A 12934-nucleotide genomic window follows, 5' to 3' on the forward strand; every position below is an offset into this window, starting at 1 on the left:
ACACGCTCCATCTGCTTTGCACAGCGTCCACCTGTGTCTGCCTATACGACTCGCTAGGCCGTCCTCGGCTTCACTTATTAGACAGAGGGGTCTCGCGTAGGACTGAAGACACCTGTCCATTAACCCATTCCTTCCCAGTCTAGGATTTAAAACTTGCTTTTCCTAAAACAGCCCTCAAACAGGGTCTGCACTAAATACACACACAGGCATGCCTAGTGCCAACTCAACTGCTGAATCTGAAGGCATCAGTGCCCTCTTATGGATTAAGGTACATACAACAATTTAATTCCGGCTCCTTTTTTAAAATTATTTGTAGATAATAGAGGAGAAATGTAGCCAAGTTGACATACACCTTATTTTAATTATTTGAAAATCAGCATAAAACATAACAGTCTCAAAACAGCCTAATCAAACTAAGGATCACAGGAGCCCAGAGCTTATGCCAGCAGCAATGGGCAGAACACAGGGCCCTGGAGAGAGCACCAGTCGCCAGCAGGGGGCACACTGACATTAGGCCAATTTAGAATTACCAACAAGAATAACTTTAAGGATACTTCAGGGAGAATCTGCAAACTCCACAACAGACAAAGCCTAAGTGTGGCAGTCAAACCTTGGAGGATGATGCCTCTGTGACAGTGCCACCTGACCCTTCAACTCATTCACCAAGTTAGAAGTAGGGCACACCTACCTTTAGGGACTTACACGCACACACAGATGTAAATTATGGACGAAAAACATTTCCACTGACTCTACATACATTATAGTATACCCTATCTTTGTAAATATCTCAGGTGTTGTACCTTCTGCCATGCAGTTTTAGACCTTCTATGGGGACGAGCTAAAGTCATAAAAGGTGAATCAATATTACAAGATCTGTAATGAAGTAACAAAGATTTACCAAAAGGGAGCCTAAACTTTAGAACAATGTACAGATGACAATAAGCCACTGAGGCCTCTACCACACTACTCAATCACTTATTCCATGCGTCTGTGGGTCTCTGTGTAAAGAAACTTCTAATGTCAGTGCAAAATTTACCCTTAACAAGTCTCCAACTCTGCTCCCCATGTTCTTGTTAAACTCATTTTAAAGTAACAGCCTCAATCCACTGGACTAATTCCTTTCATAATTTTAAACACTTTAGTTTAGTTTAGTTTGTGTGCTCTTGATTTCCGTTTGCGTAAACTGAAAAGGCTCAAGTCCTTCAGCCTTTCTTTATAACTCAACCCTGGAATTAACGCAAGTCATTCTTCTCTGGACTGTTTCTAGCAGCTCCACTTAAATGAAGTAAGTTTTAAATACTGCAAGTTTATTATCTTTTGTTTATAAAAATGGACACAGAATGACTAAGCACTTCAATATACAAACAGCTTATCACGTTTAGCTCTTGTCATCGCATGTAGCAGGCAGGGCAGTCTCACACTTTGCGTTTCACACTTTGACTGGGGCACATTTGGTGAATGAGAAATCTGTTAAAAGTCTAACGCCCGATAATACATCTTCAAAGGAAATCAATGAAACCCACACAACTTCTAATTAAAAAACACACACACAAACTCTTACAAAAATGTGAAATTTTAGGGTTTTTTTGTTTCAAAATAAAGATCACACATTGTTTAGAGACAATCTACAACAAGAGAGTTACAAAAAATAGTTGCCCAGGCATAAGCATACACAGGATTTTGTTAACTATACACATATGGTTACAAGTGTGCTTGCAAAAAAGTTCTTGGAAATATACACAAGGCTTTCATAAATGTACACCGCGTAGTGTTACAATTCTGTATTTCAACAAGGAAAAAAAAAATTGACAGTATGTTACAATCACTTACAAGTAGACAAAAATGCAAAATACAGTTTATTTTCTGTACAAAAGGGAAGTGTAACCCACAGTGTAAGATGAAATCATTGGGTGATAATCTGGAAAAGGCTTCAGTTCTGTCAGTTTTTCCTTAAATAACCTTGAAAGAAAAACCTTTGTAACTTTTAAAAGATGTATTGGGGTAAAAAATAAGTCTGAAGTATGCAGGGTTTAAACACATTTAGAACATGTTTTACCAACAAAGTGAGCGGTTAAAATCATGACACTTTTTGATTAACTTTAGTTCTTTTTACAAGTACTACGCTGTATATAAAGGGCTTCTTCAAAACCAAACAAAAAATATTTGATAGATATTACAATTTACAATATACAACAACTATATGCCACGACCAAAAAAAGTGTGAATATACACTGAAATGCACAGGTTTCTAATTTTTTTTTTGAATTTTTTTTTCTTTATACCAAAAAGGGTTGTATAGTTGATTCCAAGTTTTCCACATTTACATTACAGAAGGTTTACAAATGTACAATTATACAATCAAAAGTATGTGTTCACTACTAGGGTACATTATAGATACAGATTTAACATCAAAACCAGAAAAAACTACAAATTTTATTTTTATATATATATGCAAAAGTCTACACCAAGTATACACTATATATTTATAGAAGCAAGACCAAAACTTTTTTTTTTTTTCGTTTAACTTGTCTCCCATGCTAAATAATCAAAATGTGTTCTCAGGATTAGGTTTGAATGCTCATCTCCCCATCCCACAACCCCAAACACAAGAGCGAGGAAGAGACATGAGAAATGCGCCAAGCCAACCCCTTCCTCAATGATTATGGGAGAGAAACCAACAGATAAATTAAATTAGCAAGCTTTTAAATGTCATTATCATAAAAAGCAACTTAAAAATGTACTTCTTGGACTATTGCAGTAGCACACAGCAAAGGATGAATCTAAGAGTGATTGTTCTTCCCCTATTATGAATGCTAATTATTATACATTACATTTCTTGAAAAGGTCAGGATTTGTTGCCCCCCTCCCCACAAAATTTCCACCAACATTACTGAGCAAAGCAAGTCATTTCTACCAAGCTGCCCTGCAGTCTTCACAATGATTATAAATACAACAGTGAAGGAAAATGCACTGCTCAACACATGTACATTTTTTCATGAAACCTATGTACAATAATTCTATACACCAGTGTTACAGATTTAAAAAAAAAAAAAAAAAAAACCAGGGCAGTTGGCGTCATTTAAATTAAAAAAAACCTACAAGTTATCAGTATGCAAAACAAATTAAAATACATTTACAATGGCATCTAGTAAAATAAATAGCAACCTAAAAATAAAGGGGAGGAAAGAAAACTCACACTCTTTAGCATTAACAGTGGAATCAAGAAGGTTGCTGATGGACCAGATGGCCCAGATGTTGGCTGTTTCTAGTCGGAGGCGACCAAAAACAAAATATGTCGTTGCTGATGCAGGTCTTTACATTATTCCATTGGGGGGTCCACAGATCGGTCCGAGGTCAACTCCATTTTTCATGTAGTACTTTTCCAACTTGGCCAGAATGTGCTTACCATAAGTATATTTCCGCAAAGTTGCTATATGTGGTCTGATCTAAAAATAAAGAATTGAGAAGATGATAAACTCTGACAGCCTGTAGATTACCTTCACAAAACCTCTGTTTGGCAAGTAAGCTTTTTCTGTATTGAAGTCCACTTTCTGTGGATACCCATTAAGCTTGTGATTTATGATTTGGTAGATTTTCATAATACAAGATGTGTGACATGACATGGTAACAACAACAACAACAAAATGTGTTGGGGGTAACACATTAAATGTAACATGCATTGCATTGCGTAGCCAGATTACTTTTGAAAGTAACGAGTAATCTAATGCAGTACTTAATTCATTAAAAGTGAAAATACCTGCGCTACTTAAAAAGAAAATACAAAGATGATAAGCATCACTGTGTTACTGCAGTAGCTCATTCCTGACACACCAAACACATAAAAAATAACTAAAAAGGAATGCTATGTTATTTCACAAAAGTACTGCTGCCTTCTGTTTCGTTGGTGACACCCCATGCAAGCCCACACTCCGGCTGTGGAAGAGATAAGCAAGTGTATAGTGTAGAATCAAGAGAAAAGAAATTAACAAACGTCATAGGTATTCATTCAACCCTGCACTTGCTGAGGGGTCACACGGAGCCAATGACTACTGCAGCAGCTCAAGCTAACAGTACGCCAGTCCTCTGCACGGCTCAACCATACAACTAATCTGAAAAGACTGTGTGCCACACACAATTCAGTAACAACAAACTATAAACAGACCGTTTTTATTCACCTATTTGCTATAGATATGGTGAAATAGTGTGGTCTTGTGGCACAGCAGCCAACAGTCACATCCTGACTCTTTAGGAGCTCGCATTGTGGATAGAAAAAGGGGATGGATGTTACTACTTCACAGAGCATGAAGGACAAAATGCATTTATAAAACACAAGAAAGTGATAAAATGTGCTTCTGGTCAGGTTCATGAGTTCATATATGTGTCAGAAATTAATAACAAACGCCAGTCAGCAGAATGTGCAATTTGTCAAACAAAGAAAATATAACACATTACGTTTTACAAAAACTATATAACATACTTAATTTTTTTTTTTTAGGTTATGAGCAATATAAGTTACTTCTGAAAGTAATACCCACCCCCAAAACATTTGCTGAATGAAAAAATAAAAAACAAAAACTACAAATACCTTCTCAAAGTGTATGCACCCTGAAATGGAGCCATGCACTCGGGCACGTAGTCTTCAATTTTCACACATTGAGGAAAGCCTTGGCCCAAGTCTAGCAATCCTAGTAAATGCTCTTGCTGAGCCCAATCTCTTAATTCTTGAAGTGTCTCCATTTATTCTTAAGACCCTCACAGTTATATAAACTGTTAAATTTGTGGTGGAAGCAGGCGAAGGAGAGAACATTTGCATTGACTTACTGGATTGCAAAACATACTTTGGCTTACATAACTGAAGGTCAGGTCAGGTCAGGGAGCATGCACTGGAACAGTGTGCTGCTGCACCCATCACACAATGAAACAGCTTGGGATCCTGGTTGGCAACCCCCCAGGCAGAAACACGGTCCAGTCTCACCCTCTGAAAATGACCCTCTATCTGCCACAGTCAGGTGTTATGCAGGTGTCTCCTTGGCCTGGTCCAGCCACTTGGGTCCTCAACAATGACGATTCTGTGAGCCAGATGACTCTCGGGGTACCGCACCACATGGCTGTAGTTCCATAAGTTGGGACTCTGTGAGCAACAACTCATTCGACACAAAGTCAAACCAGCAGTACCCAACGATTCTCAGAAGAGACACAGTACTGAAGAAGTCCAGACTTCATCTCAGGTCACTAGACAGCGTCCATGTCTCGCAACCATATAGCAAGACAGGAAGCATCAGGATTCTAAAGACTTGGACCGTTGTTCTTTTACATAGATATTGGGAGCACCACACACCCCTTTCCAGCGACCTCATGACTCCCCCATGCTCTTCCAATCCCTCTACTGACTTCATAGGAAGAGTCACCAGAGACATGAATGTCACTGCCAAGTTAAGTAAACCTCTCGAGGAGGTCAACACTCTCTCCGCAAACAGACACACTGCTAATGGCTGCGCCTAAGAGGTAATTTAGGGCCTGGATCTCGGTTTTTATCCAGAACACTCACAAGCCCAGACACTCAGACTCCTAAATCAGTCTCTAGTGAGCCCCGATCAGAGCCTCCATTGACACAGTGAAGATCACAGCATCGTCAGCAAAGTTAAGATCAGTCAATCTTTCTTCACCAACAGATGCCCTACAATCACTAAACCCTACGACCTTGCCCAACATCCAGTCCATACAAGCACTGAACAGAGTAGGAGCAGAACACACTCCTGACAAACCCCAGAATCAACTGGGAAAAACACAGAGGTCCTGCCTCCACTCTGCACAAGACTCACAGTACCAGTGTAGAGGCCGACCAGGATATCCAGCAACTCTTAGGGGATCCCATGACCTTGCACTCTAAAAATACTTGAACTTTGTCAGTGGTCAGATACTGGAAGAACACTAACTAGTAATTCAAACCACAAGTGAGACATTCACAAAGGGTAAGCCCTCATCTGCCATTACACATGGCTGCTTTGTAATGAAATGGTACAAATGGGAATGAAACCAGTAGCCTTCAGATTCCTATTGTGTGAATTATTCACTGCTTGTGTATCAGTTATGGGGTAAATTGTATTACTGGATGATTTATTTTAATTTTGAATGATGATTTTTGTTTAGCAGGTAAATTGAATCCATTATTGCAGTTTGGAAGCTCATTCTATTGGATATTAATTTTGAATTGACCTTGAAAATCTTAATTATAATGCCATATTTTAATAGGGAGATGTGAAAGTAAAGTTTGTTTGGGTTATTGAAACAGCACTATTTCCACCAAAATATCAATGCCCTCCTCAGAAATTTAAGTGTCCCCTTACAGATTACAGATTAAGAACATACCAAGATGTACTCAATATTGCATTCTGGGTCAAAAAAATCTGAATAGAGTTTCAAAATTCTTCAACAATCTTATCTTCTGCAAAAAGCAATAGTTTCACAGCTAGCTTGTGAGGACCCAAAGCCGTGTTAGCACTGGCTATACAACATGAATGAATTTGTGATGGGACATCACTCCAATGCAAGGCAAACACATAATGCTAAGTTAAAACAAAAAAACAACCGAATTGGTAGAAATTATGGCTTTCACACTCGTTGCCAAATGCAGTTTAGTGCCATTGGCAGTTATTAGAAAGTCAAGCTCCTGGAGCTAAAGTGACATTTAAAGGCCGATTGGTTGGTTTGCTCTACAGCAGTGTAGATGACTTTTTAGATTACTTATTAAGGACTTGCTTTTTTCTCTCTCTCGTTTTTAAATCAGACTACAACATTACACAAACTCTTTTAAAGACTGCAGCTGTGCAATGCCAGAGGCTAGAATGACTAACTTTACTGACACACATTTTATATACTGTAAACAGAGGCAGTCTTAGTCTTTTCAGAAACAGTACAAATGAAGGAAATAAATCAAACTGTAATGACAAGTGACCAACAGCTGCTCTGCTTATTGCTGATGAAAGGGTTCAACAGAATTACGCTGCTCACATTAATCCTCAAAGCGACAAACCCCAACTATCAACACTTCTTGTTTGCCAAAGCAGCCATCAGCCTGGACCAGACCAGTTGAAAGAAGCCCCTATGTAAAAACATATGGAGCACTTTCAAGCGAAAACAATTAAAAACATCAGCCTGAGACAGATGGCAGAATGGCTAGTTATCAATTAACTTATCAATACTGATATCCAGACTAACATATTTTGCCAATTTAACATAGTTTGACAAATGCATGGGAGGAATTTCTTTATTCTGAAAACAAAACATGAATGGTTTTTTTGCTCATGTACATGATAGGAAAACACACATGGCCACCACAATTTTTAAGACATAGTTGAATATATATGCAAACAAAAACACATTTCTACTATGAAATATTCAAATCTCAAAAATTCATTTACAGTAGATATGTATGTGCTTTACTGTAGCCACTAGGTACACACAAAAGATCTCATTAATAAGGTAAACATTTCAAATATAAAAATGTACATAAAAAACCCAGACATTTATCTCACAAATATTTTCAAATTAAAATAAAATTTATTTCTGTCACAACACTTACCTTGTGCATGACAATTTTGCGTTGAGTTGGCTCTGCAACATCTATCATTTTTTGTACAACGTAGTTGGCGTATTGATCTTTCATCATAGTGTATAAGGCACTGTGAGGACCATCGTTCATAGTGCACACTTCATCAATCAGCATTGCACGTTCAGCTCGGGAGGCATGGGTGACACATTTTTCAACAACATTACTGTGGATAGTTTGATAACAGTAAATGAAATGATGCAGGCCATGTAGCACATTACCCCTATTTCAAATCCCTTTTAACCCAAACAGCCCTTAAAATGACCTCTTTTACATTAGAAAATTTCCCACTAGATACAGAAATAACAATCAAAGGGACAAGTTTATGATTTAGACCAAATGCTCTCCCAGGAACATAGTATACATCCAGATCAGTTTATTCCAAAAGACAAAGTCATGAAACAATTTCCATGGCACACAGTCCAGGTTCTAAACCCAGTGGTGGGATGCAATTAAACCAGAATTTATAAGCTTTTTACTAGGATTACATCTACGTGCTAAAGTCATGCTTATATTTGCCCTTACTGAATGCTTTAATTTGAAAATGTCATGAGAATCCAATAAATTATCCAATTATAATTTACCTAAAATTAAAGATGCCTATTTTTGATGTAAACACGCCAAGGGAAAAACTAAAGTGTTACATTTCTGATTTCATCACATACCAAGTACAAAGTGTAACATTTCCTACAATTCTTTTTGACCATTCAGGATACATGCTTACCATCTTTAATGAAAGCATTTACACGTTTTGGATGGGAAGATATTTCAATTACACACATAGAACTCTACTGCCATCTACTGGTAGAAACTCATTTTGTAGTTATTAAGGGTTGGGGTTCATTCAATGTCAAGCTTGGCAACAGGAACCCATGTTTATGTCCAGCTGTATTTTAAAGGATTAATTCATAATGGGCTGTTGGCCTGTTATCTAATGGTATAATGAGCTTTCATTGACAAACTAGATGTAGACGAATACACTATGTATATATATGTTTATGTAATTAATGATGAATACCATATATATATATATATATATATATATATATATATGTAATTAATGACATTTTGTACACTATTATCAAAATTGCATCAAAAAATTATCACCAAACTATTTTAAGTGTACTTGCTTCTACACAGTACTACATGTCGAACAATCCCACAATTTCACCATAATGGAATCTTGCATCATATACACAGTTGAGGCCATAAGATTACATAACACCTTGACTAAAAGCTTTCAAACTCAAAACTCTCCAACTTCACACATCATGTTACAAAATAATTTATGGATTTAGTCAATTAGTGTATGTACTTAATTTCCAGATTTATTTCAGCTTTTAATTACTATGTCAGATTTTCAGTGAATCAAAAGTTTATTTATATCAACCTAGTATTTGGTGATGTACCTTTAAATTGCTTAACCTGAAATAAATGCTTAGGATATCTTCAGAAACTTGTGGAAGGCTATTTGGGTGGAATTCTGGCCCTTTACTCTTAACAGAACTGGTGTGAGTCAAGTTCATGGGTCTACTTGATGAGAAATGTTTCTTTAGTTCGGTCCACAGCTTTTCTATGGGATTCAGGTCATGACTTTATGATGGCCACCACTCCAGTACTGACGCCCTGCTGTATGCAAGTAATTTCATTACCACTTTGGAAGTATGCTTGGGATACTTGTCCTGTTGGAAGACCCACTTGCAACCAAACTTTACTTTTCTGGTCGATGCCTTGAGGTGCTTCCTCCGAGTTTTTTAGTTAATGCTCCTTATTCATGATGGTATCTATTTTATGAAAATGCACCAGTCTGTTTCCCAGGAAAACACCTGCACAACATGATGCTGCCTCCCCCCATGCTTCACAGTTGGGACGATGTTCTTTGGATTAAGAGCCTCAACCTTACAACAACAACATTTGTTTATATTGCACATTTTCATACAAATAATGTAGCTCAAAGTGCTTTACATGATGAAGAGAAAAAAAAAAGACAATTAAAAGACGACAACACTAATTAACATAGAATAAGAGTAAGGTCCAATAGTCAGGGAGGACAGGGGTTCCAGACCATGAGACCGCCCAGCCCCCTCTGGGCATTCTACCTAACATTATGAACAGTCCTCTTTGTATTTAGGGTTAAGCCCTCCATACATACTTTTGATTGTGGCCAAACAGTTCAAATTGTGTTTTGTTGAACTAGAGAACACTCCTCCAAAAAAGCAATGACTTTATCCTGGTCAGCAAGTACAAACTGTACTCTAGATTTTTTTATGTCAATTTTGGAGTAACAGTTTCTTCCTTTGTCAACAACATCACAGACCATGGTGATGAAGTGGTCTCTTAAATGGTGGGTAACATCCCTTTGTGTTCCTGATGCTTTCAACTCCTTCACCAGGTGCTTAGTTTTCTTGGGGTTCTATAAAACCTTACTAAAGAAACACTGTTCACCCCCAGGAGTCAATTCATGCCTCATTCCTTAATGAGGTCAAGTCTGTATGGTCCAAATTTTTTTACACTTAAGTACAATTGATTGCACAATTGCGTGCAATACTTTGAACCATTTGAAGATGGTTCCTAAGGAGGAACCCAACTTGTGAAGATCCACAATCATCTCTGTAAGGGATTTGATTTCTCCATTGTCTCAACCACAAGATGGAACTGACTTTACAGGTACTGTAGGCCCTTATATACATATACATACATATTTATGTCCCAATAAAGCACTATGACAATTACCAACCCAGAAGATGCCAAAAATAATTACAATTCCCAAGTAATCTATGCTGTTTAAAGAGACAGTCAAGTTGGTAAACATAAATGTCTGACCCATTGAAAAAAGTGGTAACAACCTGAATAAAATCTGTCTCTTTATCATTATTTTAGAGGTTAGTGTGATGTTAGGGAATTTTGAGTTTGAAAATTTTTAGCCAAGATGTATGTAAGCTTGTGGCCTAAGTTGCATATGGCAATATGAAAACAAGACCTGGCCATATTTGATGTCTATGTAAATAACTGAAATGTACACAACTGTGCCACCTACATCAGATGCTATATTATTATTATATTACGCATTTAATATTATGGTCAATGTCAGTAATGTACACTTCTTTCAATTTAACATAATACTTTTAAATCTGATTAATCCAATTCAGGATCCTGGATGAGCAAGACAAGGTCCATATCAGGAAAAAACACTGGAGAGGATGTTTTGCTTGGGATTTACGTCTCAAGTTTATTTAGTAAATTAAGGCATTTAAAGCTCACAAGTTAGCTGAACTAAAATATATCAGTTTAAAATTGCTGTTCACCAATTCTTCTTATCAGACTGAATGAATGAGTAGAATTTTTGCAAAGTAAAGGTAAAAACCTGGAGTGTTCAGGTGGGCAAATCTGCTAGAGACTCACCCTAATGACATGTGGAAGTCATTTCTGCTAAATGTGCGTCTAGAAATTACTGACTCAATGAAGGATAAATATTTTTTTTGCAATCAATGGTTTCTTGCTTAGTTGTCCTTAAAAAAAACCTATGTCCATCAAAGGTACACTAAATGTGTGGCTATCAAGTGAATATTTTTTATTACCTATGTAAATATTCCTTTACATTTTCTTGCATACCAGTTAACATACATTATATAGGAATGCAAACAAATTTACCTGGCAAATTTGTGCTGGCTTAAAACTAATACATTTCCCCGGATTTCTGCTACTATCTTGCTCTTATCTTCTGCACGACCATGCTCCAGAACATGTTGAATGACATAGTTTCCATACTGGTCCTAAGTGGAGAAAAATGAACAAAAATATAAATATATTTGTTTGTTTAACTGACAAATACAATTTAATTAAGAGCACATTTTAAGGGTTAAAGCTGTTTATTCTAATTTTGCTCAGCTGGATATCATCTGACCATAGTTCATGTGTATTTAGTTATATTATACGAAATAAAAAAGCAGAAATCATGAATAAAGTGCTATTTGTGCAAGTACCATAGTATCAATAGACCTGTGTCACGGTATTTTGGATAGAACTATATGGCCTTATTCAAACTGTGATATACCCCAGCAGATTAAAGAACACCTTTATAAAGAATATGCACCTCTTGTTTGCAGTACCTGAAAGAGGCTATCATTTTTATTTCCACCAATTAAACCACAATCTCTGCTTAAATTGCCATTTTATATAATCATATTTTAATTTGTAACAATCTAAGACAAACAGCAAAGAATGTAGTTTTGAGTTTTTTATGTTCAAATATGGAATGTGTTCTTGTTTCAGTCTGTGCTTCCATAACCTAGTTATTCACAGAAACCTGCGTTCTAAATTTCCATGTACGTCTGCCAGGGAACAACGTCCGGTTATGCTGCCTCTGCATAGTATCAAGTCTCAATCTTGACTCTTTTCCTGTGTAGTCCTGTGCAGAACTGCTGACTCCCTCAATGTATTTATGAAGCAATTGAAAACCAATCTGTTCTGTGATTATCTGTCCCACTGATTTGAAAAAACGAAAGAAAAAAAACAAAAAACCTTTCCCTTTGCAAAACTATTGTTATGTAAAGTTTAACTGCTTTATCAACTGTAAATCTATTTTTGTAAATTTATTAGCTATTTCTTTTCACTTGTGACAATGAACGTTTGGTACCTGTCCTATTACACTTGCTGAACAAACAGGCCCTGGCCTAATGTTACCTGACTGCTTAACTATTTTGTAAGTCATTTTGAATAAAAATGTGTGCTAAGCAAATATTTGTAAATATTAAACTCTTTTGTGCAATTTAATGATGTTGGGAGTGTTTTGACAAAGGAGAACTCCATAAGATTACTTGCTCCTGTAGAAATAGATTTTTAAGAAATCAGGTTTCTGCTTTAACTGGGTTATTCACTGTAATATACAGTATGTTCATTTCCAGACCTTTTCATTTTATCCTTTAATTAAAAAAGACACTCTCTGAGTATGGACGTTAAGTCAGAGAGCTTCTGTTTAGTATAGCAGCTCATATTTTTAATTAGAAAAGGAACAGCTAAAGAGCTGCTTAGTAAAAAATAAGCTTGTTAGCCTAAGAACCAAATGTGTTGATTTTATGTGTAAACTTGTTAAACAAGTTGGCTTTGTGTCTTTTTTTTTTTTGTATATTTGTGAATTTCCCCTTGGGATTAATAAAGTCTGTCTGTCTGTCTGTCTATCTATCTATCTATCTTCCTGACAAACATTAACATCTTAATAGAATTATAGCTTGTAACTATGACAATAATTTTTATTTTCTTTTATGGCACATGTATTATAGATACATATTTTTTCATGTTTAATTAATATCAAAAAGCATGTTTTAT

General features: G+C 36.5%; 1 protein-coding gene across 12 annotated transcripts in view; it reads right to left on the reverse strand.

Moving 5' to 3' along the window:
• Positions 1-1562: 1562 nt before the first annotated feature.
• The window catches only part of pum1 (pumilio RNA-binding family member 1), a 139891-nt gene continuing 128519 nt past the window's right edge, over positions 1563-12934 (reverse strand). For all 12 annotated transcript variants that reach the window (XM_028819712.2, XM_028819704.2, XM_028819710.2 and 9 more), the window contains exons 20-22: positions 11261-11382; positions 7583-7775; positions 1563-3446 (exon numbers count right to left, since the gene is read on the reverse strand). In XM_028819712.2, the coding sequence (XP_028675545.1) occupies positions 3315-3446; positions 7583-7775; positions 11261-11382 (447 nt within the window). In that variant the 3' untranslated portion in view covers positions 1563-3314. The remainder of the gene's footprint in view (positions 3447-7582; positions 7776-11260; positions 11383-12934) is intronic.

The sequence above is a fragment of the Erpetoichthys calabaricus genome, chromosome 14 (assembly GCF_900747795.2).
Source record: "Erpetoichthys calabaricus chromosome 14, fErpCal1.3, whole genome shotgun sequence".
Classification (NCBI taxonomy): Eukaryota; Metazoa; Chordata; class Cladistia; order Polypteriformes; family Polypteridae; genus Erpetoichthys; species Erpetoichthys calabaricus.